General features: G+C 40.8%; 1 protein-coding gene and 1 long non-coding RNA gene across 5 annotated transcripts in view; one reads left to right on the forward strand and one right to left on the reverse strand.

Moving 5' to 3' along the window:
* Positions 1–502: 502 nt before the first annotated feature.
* LOC112147595 (semaphorin-6B) overlaps positions 503–20,058 on the reverse strand; it is a 41,377-nt gene continuing 21,821 nt past the window's right edge. For all 4 annotated transcript variants that reach the window (XM_024274109.2, XM_024274107.2, XM_036216206.1 and 1 more), the window contains 16 exons: positions 19,040–19,163; positions 18,159–18,270; positions 16,226–16,286; positions 16,061–16,123; positions 13,985–14,083; positions 13,812–13,902; positions 13,504–13,623; positions 13,008–13,096; positions 11,250–11,467; positions 11,019–11,150; positions 10,689–10,838; positions 10,440–10,616; positions 6,813–6,953; positions 5,414–5,491; positions 4,568–4,629; positions 503–3,636 (listed from right to left, as the gene is read on the reverse strand). In XM_024274109.2, coding sequence (XP_024129877.1) covers positions 2,645–3,636; positions 4,568–4,629; positions 5,414–5,491; positions 6,813–6,953; positions 10,440–10,616; positions 10,689–10,838; positions 11,019–11,150; positions 11,250–11,467; positions 13,008–13,096; positions 13,504–13,623; positions 13,812–13,902; positions 13,985–14,083; positions 16,061–16,123; positions 16,226–16,286; positions 18,159–18,270; positions 19,040–19,160 — 2,706 coding nt within the window. In that variant the 5' untranslated portion in view covers positions 19,161–19,163 and the 3' untranslated portion in view covers positions 503–2,644. The remainder of the gene's footprint in view (positions 3,637–4,567; positions 4,630–5,413; positions 5,492–6,812; positions 6,954–10,439; positions 10,617–10,688; positions 10,839–11,018; positions 11,151–11,249; positions 11,468–13,007; positions 13,097–13,503; positions 13,624–13,811; positions 13,903–13,984; positions 14,084–16,060; positions 16,124–16,225; positions 16,287–18,158; positions 18,271–19,039; positions 19,164–20,058) is intronic.
* Positions 4,928–6,708, forward strand: LOC112147612. Its single transcript, XR_004949440.1, has 2 exons — positions 4,928–5,024; positions 6,359–6,708. It is a non-coding gene; the product is annotated as an uncharacterized LOC112147612 (long non-coding RNA).

Raw genomic sequence — 20,058 nt, forward strand, 5'->3', positions numbered from 1 at the left:
TAAAAAAAAAAAAAAAAAAAAGGTGCAGAAAACCCCATGGGACCCTCAAACTGCTTAGTCAGCCACTGCATCTCAGCTACACAAATAACCACAACAATACTGAGTAATTATCAGTTTGCAAGCTGCCATTTTTAACAGTTACAATCGATGCTGGATATTCACAATTTTTATTTAAATGGGATATATCTGACATTTTATTGATGTCTATTTAACAACTTTCTTTTTACTTGTAAAAATGGTATTAAATATTCAAAAAAGTGACACAATTTATATATTAAGAAAGACATACAGTTGCATTTTTTTTAAATCTAACTTATAAGGAAGAAATGTCTAACAAATCCTGTTTCTTTCCCTTTCATCAAACCACACACTGTGTCCAGCTCCCTCTGGTGGTGGAGACTGGTAATGCTCCCCACTTAGAAACGGTTTAAAAAAAAAAAAAAAGCTTCATAAGATGGTTTACTTCAAGAGGTGAACTCAAAATCACACAATGACAACATCATTATTATATGATGCCATTTATTAGCAGCACTGATTTTTACATCATCAGTAGCTTAGCAACTGCAAAAACGTGACAGGCATCGGTCGAATGAGAAGGCTCAACTCAGGCTGAGGTGAGACCCGCGACTCTACTCTAACAACAAGAAGGAAACAGCTAAACTCTGCGTTCAGCCACATAAGTACTGTACATACACTTTATTCACAGAGCTGTCACCAAAAGAAAAATAAAGAAAAAGAAAAGTAGCCTCACACTTCAAACACAGTCCTGCCTTAGAGGATGATCCGGCCTGAACAATACATTCAAGATGAATATTTACACTATTCACAAATGGTACAGGACAGCTCCTTTAGAAACACTTTTTTTGTGCTTTTCATCATTACGGCACTAAAAACATAAAAAGAATGAGTACATTCATCCACTCGGGATGCTGACTTAACGTTCTGTCAGTGTGGCAGTCGGCTGTGGACCAAGATCAAACCTTCGTAATTACACAGTGTTCCCAGAATGCATCTCAGGGTCTGATTATGAAATCATCCTTACAGGGGTACACGGACACAGTGACTTTAGATCATTACAAAACGTCTTTTCTCACATCTGCGTGGTTCCTGCGACGGAGCGTCAGAGCAGTTGCGTCAGGATCAACGGAAAAAAAAGAAACGATCTCAACAGTACGAGCCAACATCGAAATGAGAATCAGACATTCAGCGTGTAAGGTCAAAGGCAAAACATGTACTGCAACGGGAGAGCACACCAGAGAGGTGCACTGCTGGGTGAAATGGACTTCTTCATGGCACTTCCTTTTTTTGCTGTAGTGTTCAAGTCTATAAGTCATTCATCAGCTGGGTTTGGCACACACGTAGTCATTTACCTACTTTAGAACCAGACAATATGAAACTGAAACACATTTTCATACATTATCGACATGACAAATGCTTATTCTTGTTTTGCAGGTCAACGCCCGCCTACGTTTTCGGAGCTACAGTCTTACAATATTGTTTTATTTAAAGTTTACTATGTACACATGAACCACATATTGCTGCTCACTACTGGATCAGCACGAGTGAAAATCCACGTCCCTCCAGGATCATCAAGTCTTCTTTTTTTATCTTGAAGTTTTATGACTTTCATTGGAACGCCCATGCTGTGTTGATCTAAGCACTTCATGGCACAGGACACTTTCATGGGTTGAATATATAGTCCCCCTTAGCCTGCTGGGAACATTCCCATTACCTCTGTCTGAGTTAGTTTCAATCATGACCACTATCATTGTCAGTTGGGGGGCCTTCGACCCGTGCAGTCACAGAGAAATTCAAAAAAACACACCCTTTACCGGGACAGGCAAGTTGGTCGTTTATTCCAGTTCAGGTGAGATGCTCTTGGGTGCTGCGGTGCACTCCCCCCCAAATGTCCTTGAAGGGAGGATATTGGTCATTAAAAAGCACACAGAGTTGCAGGGGAGCAGCTGATATGCCGTCATTCCCGAGAGCGCGGAGTTGGCAAGAATAATGCTGACGTTTCAGTCCGGCACTCTCGCTCTCCGGCGACGTGAGTTATGGTCCCGTACACGAGACACGTTAGAGGCTTTTGGCACACGAGTCAAGGTTTCCAAAGAATACAAACCCACCCACCCCCATCCCATCCCGGTGTACGCTTGAGATGCATGTGAGAAGAATACAACCCCTTCAGTTTCCATCAGACTTTTTATGGTTTCATGGTCCGTCCAGGATTTCTATTTCACTTTGTAAATAGGCAATCAAAGCAACAGGGGGTAAGAAGAGATGGATGGCAGTCTTGTAGTTATCCACAAGTGACTCAGCCACTTTTTTTAGCCTCTGTCTTTATCCTCTCGGCTCCTTCAGTTCTTCCTTCTGCTGAGAGCAGAAGGAGACAGGCAGCTCTGCAATGCAGACGCGGCAACAATCTCGGCCGTCCGACCAATTAGTGTGAGCGACAGGATATGAACGACAGAGCCAGCAGCCAGTCCGACGGAAAAACTCATTATGGGTTCGTCTGAGAGACAGTTTGCAGATCAGGAGGCTAAATAACAATGAGATGTAGAAGCTGGAGAACAGAGGTGGGAGGTTTACAGAGCAAAGAGGAAGCAGAGACCCTCGTCCTGAAGGAAGCCTCTGTGCTCCACAGTCACTGGCCGGGCTGAGTTCTGTCGTTGCAGTTTTTCTTGCTCATCAGCTGGCTCAGGTCCACCAGCTCGCCCAGCTCCCCTCGCTCCAGGGCGCCTCTCAGCAAGGCCCTGCTCAGCCCGGGGGGGTGCTGCTGCGGCAGGTAGGCCTGGTTGCTGGGGGCGGGCATGGCGGGGGGAGGCAGGGGGACGGGGACGATGCCGTGGCTGCTGAGGATGTATCCTTCGGGGGCCGGCCAGCGCAGAGGCAGCGGCTCGCTGTACTCGGCGGGGGCACTGGGAGCTGAAACCACCCGCCGGCGCTCGGGGGAGTCTTGCGGAGTCATGGGGTAGACGTACTCCCCCGCAGACTTCCTGAGGGGGGCTTTGGGCGTCCCCTTCCCTTTGGGCGTACCTCTTTCCTGTTTGCTCAGGCAGACGTAATGCTGGCGGGGGGTGTCATTCCCGCGGCCCTCGCCGTGTCTGCCGCCACCGCCCTGCTGGAAGAGTCTGGTGGTCAGGTAGACGGAGGGGGGCATCCTGCAGGGTGACCCCAGACCGACGGAGCCGCCCCCCAGGTAGGTCTGGCTGGTGTCCCATCCACCCGAGTTGGAGTCAGACAGTCGTAGGCCTCGGCGCTTCTGCTGGGGCGTGTGCTCCGGCGTGGGCAGGAAGCCGGGGTCGAGCTCTCCTGACTTCACCCAGCCGTTGGGCATGACGAACAGCGTCTCCCCTCCCTGGGAGCAGGTGCGCTCCCCGCCTCCCTGCCGCGTCACGCTCAGCACGGAGCCCGCCATGCCACTCGTGTTGCTCAGCAAGCTTCTCTCACGCCGCTGGATGGACGACTGAGAGGAGGAGCCGTGGCGGCGGTTGGCCGGCTTGTGAGCCATGATCCAGCACACGGCGAGGCCCGAGAGCGCCGCCCCGATGGTGAACGCCGACACCGCAGAGGCCACAAGCAGGTTCAGGGACACCAAGCTCTCCGGTTCAATCAGCAGACTCTGCTGCAGAATCCCTGAAAGACGGAAAGTCCCAATTACGAAGATGACATTTAGTGCTGAATGTGAGGCTTCAGGGTGCAGTTTAACACGCCTTTTGTTATTACACACAGCCATTTTCACCTGCTTGAAAGGCATAATAATAAATCAATAACATTTCTAACTGGTGATCATCACCCACAACATTGTGATTATTTCATGAGATTATTATATTTCAGAGCAGCTTCTCTCCAGTTTGGCCTTGAGGCTCCACAAGCTCCACCGAGCTCTGCACTTGTCATCAGCTCAGCCCAGACCACAGAAGCAGACTCTTTCTCCCCATTCTTTCCTCACTGTTTCCACCCGGCAGCCTAGACGGAGAATCTGTCCTTTGCAGGATATCATTACCTCAGTGTTTCCACCCTGTTCTAATCAATCCCATCTGCAGAAAAAGCCGTGTGAGCCAGTCTCTGGATCCTGCAAATTCAACACCGATAAAAGAAGAGCCTCTAATTCTGTCACTTTTTGGGGTCAAATTACAGATCTGGTTAGAACAAGTTTCGTTATTTGGAAATGTTATGTCTTTAAAAATCTTCTGGATTTGTTGGAGAGGAAAAATCTTTTTTGTTGAGTGCAGGAACCAGGATATTTCCAGCTTGTTAACCAGCCACCTCATTAGATTGTCAACTCTGAGGGAACCGAGTCTCATATATTAGCATTTCCTCTGGTGGTGTCTGACTTTTTCCCCATCCTCATTAATAAAATATCCCACAATGGAAGTTAAACAAAAAATGATGAGGAAGAAATGACACTGAAACCAAAGCCTGGATATTTGTTCACCGTGACACATGCGCTGGATCAGGAAATTTCTTATTTGAAAGTCAATTGCAATGACATTTTGAGCCACAAGGTGGCGTTTCCCTTTATTCCACTGCACAAATCAAAGGCTTTCACAGTGGTGCAACCTACCATCACAGTCCCCGAGATGGGAGGTGGTGTTTCCATAATCCACATCCTGCAGGAAAGGGAGCCTGCAGCCAAAGAGGGGTCAAACATGACATTTTATTTCTGAAAAATAGAAAAATCTTAACAGAACAAATGAACCAAAGTGTCTTTAATTTGTCATTTAGGGAGTGAATGTGCAATTATGAATGACAAATTCACCGTAGGTTGCTCACTGCCCCATAAAGAAGAAAAATGTTCCTAAAAGTTGATGAAAATATACCTAATGCGAAAAATGAAGCAGCTCACTTCAGTGCTAAATCGATGCGACACAATGATGTGTCATTGATTGTAATGGGATATGCTATTAATCCTATCATTGATCTGCTCTTGCCACAAGGTCAAAGTCTGGGGTCAGCTTTGGAGGCTGTGGTGGGAGCTGAAGAACAGACTGCAACACGAACCCTCCAGAGGTTACTTTCAGGTGGGATCAATATTTGTTGGAATTATTCAAATTTTATTACAAAAATTAAGCATAGAAAGAGAATAAAACAAGCTCAAAGATGGTTAAGGCCAGAGGGACCAGAATGAATTCAGTTAGAGTGGATTTCCAAATAAAAAGTTACAAAATATAAATTTAAATATTAGTAGTATCAGTGGCGCTCCAAATATGCATCACATTTAATCAGTAAAGTTACAGGAAAAATGTTAACAAATATTTTCAGTTCCTGACATTCCTAAATATTTCAGAATCCTTTTATTAATTTATAAATGATCTTTGCAGTTTTGTGTATCTCCAGCATCCGAGCTTATGTGTACGTTATTTACTGATATAATGAACTTTTAATTATTTTTTCTGCATATGATCTGCACCGTGTGCCAGGTCTCAGGAAGGAGCAGGTGCTGCCCTTGGTCCAGCCACAGTATGGATCTCTGGACGCCAAACAGCTCCTGTGCACACAAACATTACACATCAGATCATCAGACATCAGATAGTTTGACTTGAGAACATTTAGGAAGAACATAAAAGGCTCTAAAAATCCCAAAATGTTAAATGTGTAAACCCATTAGGACATATTTCAGGTATTAAGTTGATTTTGAAAGGAAGGCTGAATCTAAATTCTTCCTCCACCCCTCCAGTTGTAGGGGCATTTGGAGGGGTAGGGTTGTTGAAATCGTTTTTCTAAAGGGATACAGAGCCCTCTGCCACAAGCGTGTTCCACGTCATGCAGTTTTCTTTACGTGGGTGAGCTCTGAAGCACAGAAGTTTACATTTAAATGTAAGTAATGATGTTTTGTTTTAGTGACCTTTTCAAAATTATAAAACCAATGTTGTTATGTATTTCATCATCGAGTGGGAGTATCATATGAATTGGAAGACACTGGCTCTGTCTGAATTCCCGCCCTAACTACCTAGTGCACTGGATTTTAAAAGCAATTCGGACACCATACTCACAACTTCTTAACTACTTAAAATTCTAAATATTACAAGCATTTTACGATGTCTATTTATAAATCCACTTTGCTCTGATGATGAAAAAGTTGATTATTTACAAAAAAATTACTTTTAAACACATTTTTTTGCAAACATTTTTAGACCACAATGCATTGTGGTCTAAAAATGTTTGCAAATGCACTACATAGTGGATTGTATAGTAAGTAGGGAAGGAATTTGGACCATTTTTACATTTACCCCTCTGTTTGGAGGGCTAAATGTAGGGGTAGGGGAAGAATTCAGATTTGGTCTAAGTTTTTCTTTATTTAAATTATGATCGATCAGTAGCAGATAATAAAAAAAAGAATGCATTTGTGATGCAGGATGGTTGCTCCGCTCTGCAACAGGAAGATGAAGGCGGGCGGGGTTGCTCCGCACCAACAGTCCCGCCCACAACTCAGAGGTGAATTATTAATGAACTACTGTCACTCTGCAGAAACTATGTCCTAGAAAACCTTTTTTTTTTTTTCTTTTACATTTAGGCTAAACATGACATAATCGCAATTAAAAGACCACTAGGAACACTTTAAGATCAAAGTGGGACTTTAAACACCTAGCATTAAAGTTATTAATTTCATTTATTTGGCACGTTCAAATTCTAAACACAACCTTCCAAATGTAATTTGACAAAAAAAAAAAACACGTCTTCCATCTGTTGCTAGTAAAAAAAAAATCCCTTAGAATATGTAATTAGAATTGAAATATATATTTGGATGGAAAGCAGCCATCAGCTCAGGGTGGTGGTGACCACGACAGTAAAAGGACGAAGTCACTCACTTCATGCAGCGCGAGTGCAGGTGGCAGCGGGACGTGGGCAGCCTGACCAGACAGGACGGGAAGGCCAGCAGCAGAGTGTGGCTGCTCCGGTCCAGAGTGAGAGACAAGAGCTGGCGAGCCTGAGGGGTGTCCTCCCCACACCTAGAGAGACGGCACAGGACCAGTGTGGAGACATGAAACATCACAAGGAGGCAGCTGTTTCTAAATGAGGGTTAAACGTTCTTGTTTAGTCATAGAAAGATCCCTAGAGCAAAACACACACTTGGGAAGACATGCAAGTCCAAAAAATCCCATGTGAATGTTTGTCCCACAGTCCAATCTTCACAGATTTTGCTTTTTACAAAAATAAAAAGCTTCTTATCTTAATTGTTAAAATAATAATCTAATCTTGTATTAAACTAAGCTATAGTCTTTGTTTCAATAACCTCAACTCTAAAGTAACATTTAATAAGAATTTTTAATTTATGCTAAAATTTATCTCTAATATTTAGCTTTTAAGTGAACAGAACCTAGAATCCATATATACCCTGGAGTCCAAAAGCATTAAAAAAATAACATAATATCTTTTTCGCAATTTTTGTTCAGACAGATATATATTTTTTGCTTACATTTTCAGAAGATTTGCATTCTAAATATGACTTTCTGCAGTGTTATAATTGAAAATACTTCTCTCCAATCAACATAGAGAGTGGATCAAGTTTGGAAGGATTTATTTTTTAACTAAAATCTACTTCCTGCGTCTCAGAATTGCATATTTTAACCTTCTCCAAACCCGCTCAGTTGCCGTTGACCCAGTTCTGCATGACAGCTCCAGTAGGTGTTGAGGGATTAAAATAACTATTTTTGGGTTCTCAGGATGGTGGCTTCAACAACATGCTCTTTCCAAATGCCACCTTAAATCAAAAACATTGTCTGCGTCTGTTTCTTCTCAGTTCACTCTAGTCCACGGAGTTTACAGAAATAGAAGAGTAACACACCAACTCCAATGAAAATTGTGTTTTTGACGTGTTCTTGTAGCATTTTTCTCATGATGGAGGGCATGGATAAAATGATTTAAGATTAAAACTGCATTTCTCAGCATTGGTTTATTCAAGTTGTAGTGAATCAGGAGCAGATCAATAAATGGCGCTTGAAAAAGTTGTGAGGCAGCAACTGAAATGGGCGGGGCCAAAGTGTCCCTGCACTCTGATGCATCCACTTGCAGACAAATAGATCCATTAACGTCTTCTTTTTCTTCATCTGAGATGGAACGTGGCTCTGATATTGACATTTTTGTTGCAGTAAGCTAACGGAAGAGAGTATTAACAAAGGAATGACGGGATATCAGCTGTGACTTACTTTAACTCAGAGGTAAATTTTTAATGAATTCATGCTTCTCTGCAGAAAATGTCTTAAAAATAGTTTAAAAAACATGAAAATATAGTTGGAGTGGGACTTCAAAGATGATTTCTCCCTGTAATATTGCAGTTAACGTGTAAAGAGTGAAATAAACGGTTAACTCGTTCTCACACAAGTGCTGTAAGCAAGGCTTTTCCATGCAAAGTAATCACCTAAGCTGCATGATCTGCAGAAATCACATGGGAGGACAGGTTATTGATTAAATGCAGGAGTGATTGTCCGTCTTTGTTTCAATATCCGATCTTGCTCAAAACTGGAGCTCAACAGAATTTATAGTTGCAGGACTTTTGATGAGACGAAACCCCATTTTTTCCCTTCCTGTTGTGTGTGAGGCAGCCTTTCATCTTAGTATTTGCCGTGCTGATGTAAAAGCTTCTGGGAATGGGATGCCATGAGGTAAGGAGCGCTGTCACATTACCTGCACTTGGCACTGTTTAATGCGACAATATATTTTTTTCAATTAATTAAAAATGACAGCTGAAATTCTAGAATCTAATTAAAATTGAGAGAGTCAACGGAGATGATATAACCGAAGCAGATCTGCTCCAAGATATGCAAAATAACGAGAGATGGGATCACTCGATTAAAAAAAAGGAAAAAAAATCCTCTTGTTTAAATGCAATTTTCCGACTGATTAAAGCACCATGCGGGCTTGAAGATGCTGCCTCCACTGGGGGATTCAGCAGTGCAATCCATCTCCACTTTCTCTGCAGGCATAACTGCAAACAGCTTCCAGTGGAAAGCACGAAAAAAGACTAATCAATACAGATCTGATACGAGTTTTAACATTAAGAATGAAACGTCGGATTCACAGAGAAGCCCTGTGTGGAACAGAATGAAATGATTTCAGGTTTTTTTCTTTCATTGTAAAGTATTTTTTACACTGTGTTTGCTGTGAAAGTCATGTGCAATAAAAAAAAACGTAATAAAAAAAGAACTCTGGAGATGAAGGTAATTATTACAAGAAGGAAGCAGGAAACACAAGAGCAGTTAGACAACTCCAGATTAGATGTGACTGTGAATTCCAAGATACTCGTGTACAGAAGAAGCAAGAAAAACACACAAAGAATGTCTAAGATCTTTTAATCACAGCCTCAGCTGCAGCTCTGGAGATTAAAAGTTATGATTCCATCTGCTGTCTGACCTTTTGTTAGAGTCTCAAACTTCAGCTAAATCACAGTCACTGTTTAGTGAAAAGTAAACTGCATTTTAAAGGGTAACCAAACTCTAAATCAACTTTTTTTTGTCTGTTGACCTCTATAAATTGGGCTTTAAAAGTGCTGTCTGTTGCCACATTTTTAACAATGTAATATAAAATTGTTTAATTCCTGAAATTGTAGTCTAAAATTGTCTGCGTGCTGCCCCCTACAGGTTGAAATGATTTATTACAGCAGAATTTTGTGCTTTGTCAAATAGTGAAAGTCCCACCTAATTTCAAATGTTTCGCGTCAACATGCTTTACAGCTCCTGTATGAAAGCCCCGCCCATCTATGATCCTGTAACGGTCGGTTGCTATCGTGTTAGCTTTAGCATGGCTAGTGGGTGTTTTCCCTTCGGCTGTCAAAAATCTTACCAGTTGAGTGCAACTGGCATTGAATCCAGCAAACTCTGTCCTGGTGATGGATTTGCAATGAAAGTTTCCCTTAAGATTGTTTGCTTAAAACGTTAGCCTTTATTAGCTTATGATGCTAGCTAGCAATGACGTCCCCTTCGGTCTGAACCATGAATGCCTGCCTTGGAAGGAGGTGGAGGAGAAAAATCCTCAACCTCCACAGAACTTTCGGTGGACATACTACTCTCCATATTGACGAAGCAGCATGACTATTTGACCTGAAGCTAACCTCACTGTCCCGGACAATCACAGATCCAAACCACACCTCCCCCGCTCAACAGCTAATCTGCACCAGTTTGGTACATTGCATAAAAATATAAAAATAGTTTTCTTAAGAACTGTTTCAAAGTTAGTTTCTTGCATTTATAATTCATTTTTAAATAACCTGTGTTGCAGAAATGCTATCTCCTTAAATCAAACCCGTGACTGTACAGTCTGAAGCTTATCTCAGCGGTTCAGTCACTCTGAACAGGTCACACCTGCAGGATTGTGCATTTGAAACACGTGTGCATGCTCCAGTTCACTCCAAGGGAGAATTTAGAATAATCAGTCAGCTTATGCTGCCCCCAATTGCAGCATGTTTGAGACAAAAAAAAGAAGTATTGATTCCCACTAACTTCTCTGGGTTGAATCCTTCAACTTCCTCCAGAAACACGCTGCTGTGGGAGACCGAATCCCCACTAGGAATCATTAGGAACTTGAGGATGGTCCCTCGTGTGGAGCCCAGGAACAAGACTGTTCGGTTCTTGTTGGGGCCGGCTTCTGTGTCCACCACCATCGCCGTCAGCTGATACCTGGATAGACGGACTCTTCAAATGATCTCATCTATGTCCATTTTTACCCATATTTCCAGCAACAAAGCTTACCTCCCCATAGTTTTCACCACCCAGGGCCGTTGTCCCAACAGAGGAACGGTTTCATCCATTAGCGGGTGGGTCTTCACAAAGTTCAGGACCTCATCGGGCAGCGTAGTCGAGGAGCTAAATTTGGAACCTTGGACTGAACATCCTCCTGGTCTGAAGCAGCAAAAAAGAGGAGAGGAGATCATTTCATCTGTGTGGAGGGAGTCTGGGTTTTACTAAAGAGAGGAGCAATGTAGTTTGGGAGGAGATGGGAAAAGTTTCTGAGACAGATGCTACCAGCAGCACTGCAGAATTCTGCTGGTCACAATCACTCTCCATCACACTTCCCATTACCTCGGTTTAGGCACAGCCTCATCTGGTACAGGTGTCCAAATAGACTCGGGGGATTTCTGCTCTTTAAAGCGGCCCTCAAATACACGAGCGAGCTGCTGCATGTCAAACACGCAGACTGCAGAACCCGGGATGCTTGCAGAGACGAGAGGGAAGGAACAGTGGTGAGACAGGAAAATTGTCTGCTTAAAAAAATAATAATAATAATTATATACACACTGCACAGCCTGGTACCTGTTAGGCGGTGTTGAAAAGAGACCCAGTATGACGTCCCTCCCCTGCATGCGGATGATGTTGCTCGTGGCGTGCAGGAGGTTAAAGTAAAAATGGGAATCTCCGGGGATGGAGCAGTTGAGCCGTGCCTTCAGGAATGTAGTCCACTGCTTCTCAAGGACTCGCGGAGACCCGCCGAGGTCTGCTTTGCACACACGAGCCACACGGGACACCATCACCTAAAGTGACAAAGCAGAAGCTGCAGTAAACTGTAATAGGAGGCAGATAAGGAGGCAGCAACCCATGTTGTCCAAGTTACTTCTAAATTGTAATAGATTACAGACTCGAGTTCCTAAGCTCCCAGCCCGGGGGGGCAATTCCACATCCACCCTTATATTAGATAAGACAGTTATATTTCCAAATAAAATGTAATTGTGCCCAAGAGGTTAACTACTTTTACTTTGTCGCACACCTACTAAAATGAAGACAACTGCTTCCTGTGAACAATTCTATATTTCCAATAACTAGAGGATCTGAAAATGTAGTAAGAAAGAGTAAACTTTACTTTAAAACAATATTACTCAAGTGGAAGTAAAAGTAGTCACCCAAATAATTACTTTAGATATCGCATCCGATCGCTACCTCTTCAGTTGTTTTTAAAGACAAAAAAAGGCATCGCTTAAATAAAAATGGTGTTTTTAACATGTTCTTGTGACATGAACAGAGAGCTCTCAGCAATGGGGGAGGGCAAGGGGGCGGGTTACTCTGGCTCAAGTCAGAGGCATATTTCTAATAAACTGCTGCTGCTCTGCAGAAACTATGTCCTAGATAACGATTTTTGATTAAACAAAAAACTTAATAGTTTTACTTTGACAATAGGAAGCCTCACTGAAGCTTTATTTTGAAAATTTGTTTACTTATGATGACAAGAATGCTGCACATTCAGCCTTTTTCTTAGTTTATAAACTTAAAATCTGCATTTCATAAAAAGAATTATATTCTTACTACTCTCTACCAGTGTTGGGACTAACGCCGTTTAAGTATAACGGCATTACTAACGGCGTTATAAATCAAGTAATTTAGTAATCTAACTAATTACTTTCATCCTCGCTGTAACGCCGTTATAGTTACTTCGTGGAAATCGCGGCGCGTTACTTCAAAGTTTGATGATCTTGCTGGAGCTGGGCGCTTCGCACCCGAGCGTTCCGCGTAAATTCTGGCCGGAAGTTGCATCAAGATACATGAGAAAATCCGGTTTCTTTTCAAAATATAACCAGTTTTTCACAATAAAATGCCGCGATTGACAAATGTGATCATGTTTTTGTATCTAAACAGGCGGTAGACACGGATATAAACATTACAATCACAACACAAACGTGCAAACGAGTTACTTTGCCAAGTAACTAATTACTTTGAAGATGCAGTAATTGAGTTACTAACTCAATTACTTTTTGGGAGAAGTAACTAGTAACTATAACTAATTACTTTTTTGAAGTGAGATGCCCAACACTGCTCTCTACTATATTTATAGTGATTTTTGACACAAATTCGTGCTCAAATTCTTGGGAGCAGATTGCGACTATCCGAGTACTCGAATACTCGTTACACTCCTAGTTTCGACAGTTCAGTGTGAACACCCTATGATAAAAGTGTGTTCAAAAACACACGTTTAGCGCGTTCTTGAATGCCCGTCACATGCTGGTGTGTACGTAGCTTTAGTGTTTATGTGAAATGTCTTCCTGCACAACAGCAAAGGGTCACATGTTTGGTGGAACCCACCTTTTCTAGATGATGAAACTCCATGGCCATCTCTCTGAAGAAGAAATAAATGTGCGGCCCCCACTCCATGGCGCTCACAAAGTAGGGCTCTAAAAGATAAAATGAGGAAACACTCAAAGGCAGCAGCAGATTAAACTGACATGACTCTGTCATCATTAGGCTTTGAATTGCTTTGGCTTGTGTGTTTTCCTTTTTTTTTTGTTGCTCCAGGCTTCAGTGTTCAGCTGAAAACTTGTTAAAACCTCCATCCTGTGGGGATTGGGTCTAACCTCAATACCTCACTGTGTCTGAACATCGCTCTTTTATAATAAATCTATTAAATGAAGGCCTGCTCGTGTCTGGTTTTGTCAAGTGTAGCTTGATATTAAGCTCAGCCAAACTTTCTCACGGAGAGGAGCTTCTTCTTTTGGTAAAGTGATAAAGATTGCTGTGCTGGATGTATGCTGAAGATGTCTGACCCCGTGGGCTGCTTTTAATGAGGCTTTTCTATAAGCACCTCTAAACCATTTGGAGTCGTGCTTGACTGTGCGGAGGGCAGGGCTGTCGCCGAGGCTGCGATAGATCACTGCATCGATGGCTAGGAAGTCTGTCACAGTGCCTGTAAAAAGACTTCCATCTGAAAAAGAGAGGAGGAGATTAAAAAGAAGAAGATATAGATGGAGCGATAGCACAAGGTCGGGAAGATTAAAAGCAAACACACAGGGCAGCGAGGGGTTAGGCTGTAAATCATCTGTAAAGATACCAACAAGGACGCAGATGTTTTTTAGTCTACCTCCCAAATCTAATGCAAAGTGAACGTCCTACCAGCAAACAACGCCACGTTAGCGTGTCGCGGGTCGTACGGGCACCGGGCCATCCCGCTGACAGGCTCAGACACCATCTCCAGAGTGTCTCTCTGCAGCAGAACGGCAGCGACAAAGACAGATCGAGCAGCAGAACTGGAAAACATCACCGAATGGCAATAGATGGATACTAACAGTGTAGTTGGCACACAGCGGGTTGAAGGCGTTTGTCCCACACACAAACAGGCTATCGTGATGGCTGAGCACAACCTTGATGAAATTGCGGCACTCCTCCTGTAGAAAAAGATGGAAAAGAAATTTGTAAGGAGAAGAGATCACACAGGAACTGATGAATTAAAAAATAGATGAAATGACACAAAGAAAGGTTTGGTCAACAGTCCACTGAGGAGATAAAACAGTCAACCCTCAGTTTTACTGATGAAACAACAGAGCTCAGACCTTCAGTTATGGAAAAAGAGGTGCAACGATTGATCGGCTTAATTGATTGATTAATATTCCTATAATCCAATTAGATCGATTAAGTTGTCAACTGAATCGACAACATTATAAAATCGATTTAAAATTAAATAAATTTAAATAGGAAAATATAAAATCATCCAGCATGAGTGACTGAATTATTGTTAGAATTTATCATTACCGCCCTGAAAGACATCTAATCGGAAATTTCATGACCAAAGATGAATTTTGCTTATGTTAAAGTCACAAAGGGGAATCTTTAGGATTTCATGCTGCAGCTGGATTTTGTTATTTTATTCAAAAATTCTTAAAATGTGCGCCACAGACTGAAAAATTGTAAAAAAAGAAAAAAAATTGTAAAATTTTAGTTTCATTGAAAACATTTTGCATTCACCGTACGGCGTGTAGAGATGTGACTGCCACCTCACTATTACCTTCTGAATTCGCTGAAAAAACTTGCATTTAGTTAATTTTGGGATATGTGACCATAGTCTTAGTAAAATACTAGGTTGCAAAACCATCTTACAGCAGTGTTTGATAGCATTAAATTTAAAACCAAATTGAATCCTAGCTAGTAAAGATTAAATACATAATTTTAGACAAATCCCAAACTTATAAGCTTTTCTCTACTGCCTGAAAGTGACTAACACATACTTCCCTTTATTTTACTTTTATGTGAGGATTTATTTTTAATGGAGCTTAAAATCCCCTTCTAGCTTGAAAAGAGTTTTTCTTCCAATTCTATAGTATTTAAAGAAAAAATCTTTTTTATTGTTTTTTCAATCATTCGACTTTTTACTTAGTAATGTTTGACCATCTTCCCTGGAGATCCATTAGTTTTTTAATAAGTACGGAGCAGTTTGCATATTTTAGATGATGATGTTCTCCTCGCCTCTCCTGGAGATGTTTGGTAATAACAGAACAAATGTTATCTCAGTGTATGCTTTGCTTAATGACTGGAAACAATCGGAGCAGTTTTCTAATGAGAATGTGTTCTGTATTTAACAGTTATATGTTTTTCTAAGAACTGAAAAGACATTCTTACAAAAAAAAGGTATTTTTTCCTGGAAAATCTTCCAGTTTCTTCCTGCTGGCTTTGAGCTAATTCTTACTTTTAATTGGAAATCCAATAAAACAAGATGGTTAAAACATGTTTATTAATTCTGTTGGTGTTTAATTCTTTTGTTATGAGCTGGCTGAGTCATGGCTGCAGGGCTGAATCCATTCACCCTTAACAGTTTATTTCTCTGCTAAGTTAAAGAGCTGCACCTGAAGTGGTTCATCCACTTTTATTTCTGTTTTATCACAGCTCAAATTCTCGTTTTGTCTCAGCGTCTCCTCTTTCATCAGTCTTCTTTTCTGTCCTTTATTTCCTCCTCTCACACACACATCAAAATGCCACCTATCCCTCCCTCTCTCAGCTGATTTCATTAGCAGTTTTCCCTCCCTGAGGCGGTGCCACTCTCCTCTCACTTCGCTCCATAATGCCTTCTCTTGCTGCTGCGTCTTTTTTTCCACAAGTTCCAACCAGACTGCCTTTTGCCGTTGGCACTTCTGCATCAATAAAGTAAAGCTTGTACTTCAGGAAACCCCTCGTGAGGCTACCGTCCCAATAAGATTCATCTTTGGTGGACTTAATCCTCTCCATCCTTTGAAAGCCATTGCTTTCTTCACACACCTTTTGTACCAATTTCCTGTCCAGCCCAAAGGCGTTTAAGTAAAGAAAGGAACTTCTATGAATTTATAAAGTACCAGAAAACAAATTTGAGATCGAAGGCCCAGAAAGAACTTTACCTCATGTTTGCCCTTCATCCGACACACATGGATGTCGTTTTTATTGGACTCCCATGTCCGTTTCTGGAACACAAAAATCAAGGTGAGAACTGTCTGTTTCTGGTTACACCTATAAAGATTTTTATTTCCGTCTGCATGAGCGTTTGCAGCCAACATGATTCATACCTTGCTGTAGAACATCTCATCATCTGCCCTGTTATCCAACTCCACTCTGTACAAGTCATCTCTACAAAAGACAACAGATCGATATGTGAAGATTTTATTTTAGATTTGTGTTCAAGCTGTGATTTGTCGGGTTTTGTGTCAGTGATCCACAGGTGTTCTTGGATAAATATATTTATGGTATCCATGTGATGACTGTAAGCTCCTCACCCATTTTAGTTTATGGTAGGTTCAGCTTTTTCTAAATTTATATTCAACTTCATGCTTATTTATAATATACATTCTGTAAAAATACACAAAAACGTGTGCTTCTATATTTACAACACAATACCGAACAAGTACCTACGCTCATAAATCAAATTCCAACGCACAAGCAGAATAAACCGTCCAGCTTTTTACCTTCCTAAAAAGGTTTTACCTCGCAGACAGAATATGATAATAATTCAGTCATATTTGAATATTAGTTTAAAACCTGTGTCTCACCTAAGTCTACCAAACAATCTCTTCATTGTGATTATAAGGATTAGTACTTTGTAATACTTAATAAGTAGAAAATAATCTGAAGTAATTTAAATATAGACTAAAGGGGCAACATAGTGTATTACTGACAGCTAATAATTCGTTTATGAAAATATAAGCACATGGATGACCTCCCAGCTGTAAATCAAATCACACTTTATTTATAAAACACTTTTCATACATTAAACACATGGTGTTTTATATAATAAACATGCATTTCAAATTAAAAGCACAAAAAAATCAATTGATAGCTTTCTGTTTTTGAAAATAATAACAATAATAACATTTATTTATTTATTTATATTAGCTGTAGCATTATTTTCTGTCTTCTTTTTTTAGGGGCAGGCTTCAGTAAGCTAAGCTTTTGCCTACTTCTTTCTCAAACATGTGCTTTTATAGTTATAATATTATTCTTGCTGTAGTTATTATTGTTATTATCTAATTCCAAAAATATTCTATTATAATTGCTAACATGTTTGAAGCAAATGTAAGTAAAAATGAAAAGCAATAATAATTAAAAAAACTCCTTGACTGTAACATTGTGTAACATGAAATGACATTTAAATAGGAATAAAAACAAAAAAAGTGGTTTGATGCTAAAATTATAAAAGTAAAAGCTCTTTCCTTTTTGAAAAAAAGAGAAACTATAGAACAAAAGCTAAAACATGAAATACTTAAAAAATAAATAAACAGGAGAGACAGATTTTGGTTCAGTGTAAAACAAGACTAAACTAATTACTAGAAACAAAAAAGGAAACATGAGGAGGTCAATGAGCGCTAACAGAAATTTTGCCTCAATATTTAATTCAAAATAAAGTAAATAAGTGTCATCCTGCTATCAACAAATTTATTTTGGGCTGCTAGTCTGTTGCAACACACAAACTGCATAAGTTACAGCAAAACACTGACAAAAATCTATATTACATTATTTTTGCAACAACGTAGTCTTGCTTTATTAATTGTTAGATGCTTTTAATTTGATAAGCTTATTAGTTTCAACGTGAGAATGAAGAAATGCACACTAGAACGACAGTTTTTCAAACACAAACCACATGTGAGAATCTATCTGTCTGCATGCTCAAACATTCATAATTAGTGTCAACTCAAAAACAGTCTTCCATTCTCGATGTGTTTTCCCCTTTCATGCTGTGGAGGGAAAGCTGAAGAGAATGTTTCACGAATTGCTATGATTAATGGATCAGATTGACCCCGAGGGTTATTATTTTCCAAAAATAAAACGGTTACATCAACCGGTTCACAAAAATAAAGAACATAAACAGCTTTCTCTTGACATTTAAAAAATAAAAAATCACACTGACTCAAATGTGACAGCGAATGAAAGCAGTGGCACAGAAGGAAGGCAAACACAGATGAATAAAAAAGTAACACACAGCCGGAGGCGGTTGCTGTTGGTTACCTGGCTCCTATGTAGAGCGTTCGGTTGACTTGCAGAACTGTCTGGATGTGCAGTTCCTGCCTTTGAGCTGAGCGATGAGCTCTGCCCAAGAACACTGGATACCGCCTCACCACTGCCACCATCACAGAAACAAAAAAAAAGAAACACAAAGTAAAAGGAGAGCTGTGATTTTTATTTATTTATTTATGTATTTTTTTTCAAGGACTAAAACATCGCCTAGAGAAAGAGTTTTCTTCCCTTTTCCTCTCACATAGCCTCCCTCAAACAATGTTGTCACTCAGTAATTTAAGTCAATGTTCTGAGACAAACGATGTCTCAATAAAATCACAGTTTTGTTCCAGATGATGTTGATTTTCTGAGCTCCATAATGACAAAAACTAAGTGTAATCACATGTTTTATTTCATTTTTTTATGAATCTAGTCATTCCCCTCCATTGTTTGTCTTCATCTTAAATGAAAACAGAAATTATAGAGGATTTGCATGAAATAAAGGAAGTAGATCCACCACCAGACAGAGACAGAAAATGTCTCACTGTCCTTGACTGTAGGGGAGGGTTACAGATCTATCTTTATATCTCCTCCCATTCTCCCCTTCCACCGTTCAGCCCCCTCTCCTGTCATCTTTATCTCTGAACTATCCCCTGCTTTTTTTGCCTTTCTATGCATCTCTATTTTTTTTCCTTCATCACAGTTTTATAATTTTATCTTTTGCATCTTTGAATGCATAATGCTGCCCTAGAAAGAAAGTTTCTTTATCTGCTTCGATGCCGGCAGACTCCTCGCCGAGGCTCCGACCCTTGACCTCTGATTTCCACATTCACCGTGAAGCCATTCATCAATGCTGCAGTGCACACCCACGCACAGACGGGAAGGACACATACCCTCCAAGGGGACGTAGCTGAGAGGACTGGGCTCCTCTGGGAATGAGCCATCAGCCAGTTGAAGTACCAGGAGAAGAAATGTGAGGGGAGGAGACACCGTTGCCATGGCAGCAGCACACATGAACTGTTAACAAAGAGAGAGGGGAGAGAGAAAATATTCATTGTGTGCCAGGCGGTACATGTCCTTCTTAGTTCACGGGTGATAGTGTGCATGTCGGCGTGCGCTCTGACACTTTGACGGGTTTTTTAGTGGGAAAAAAAAAGCATCGGGACTGTTCTCGGCTGTGTGTGTGGGAGAGAGCGGGTCAGAGGTGTACAACAAAGTGACAAATGTGGATCCAGCAGAGGGGATGATGTGTTTCCATTGTTTGCATCAGAAGTGAGCTGCCACTCCATCGGCAAACAGCTTGAGATGAGAGGGATTACAGGCACGCAACAGTCCGAGAGAGATAATACAGCAAAGTCACTTCAGCGGTGTCTCTGGCCTGGAACTGGAATGATGGCGCCATCTCAGAAGTGTCAGAACTCACAGACCCAAATCTGAGCTGTGTTTGACTTCAGTGCATGAAAGGAAAGAGGGAGCATGAAAGTAGTGCTGCCACAAATGATTATTTCAAGAGTCGACTAATCACCAAATTTTTCTACGATTAGTCAAGTAATCAAGTCACGGACAAACTGGATGTAAAGCACACATCTTAACCATCATTAGCATTAAACTAACTAAAAGCTAAATATATAGCGTTACCTGAGATAATGCTAGTGTGAATGCTGTAAGTTGAATTTGGCCACTGAAGATGCTAGTGCTAATAGCTGAAGATGCTGAAATTGATAGCTATAAATGCTGAAGCTGATAGCTGAAATTGCTGAAGCTGATAGCAAGCTAAAATATTAACTAAATGTAAAATTAGCCTAAAAATCTGAAAAGAGCCTAAATTAGCCAAAATAGCTTGCACGCAGTTGAAATATTAGCTAAACTCCAAAATAGTATGAAAAACAAAAAAAACAAAAAGCCTAAATTA

The sequence above is a fragment of the Oryzias melastigma genome, linkage group LG17 (assembly GCF_002922805.2).
Source record: "Oryzias melastigma strain HK-1 linkage group LG17, ASM292280v2, whole genome shotgun sequence".
In the NCBI taxonomy this organism is placed as follows: Eukaryota; Metazoa; Chordata; class Actinopteri; order Beloniformes; family Adrianichthyidae; genus Oryzias; species Oryzias melastigma.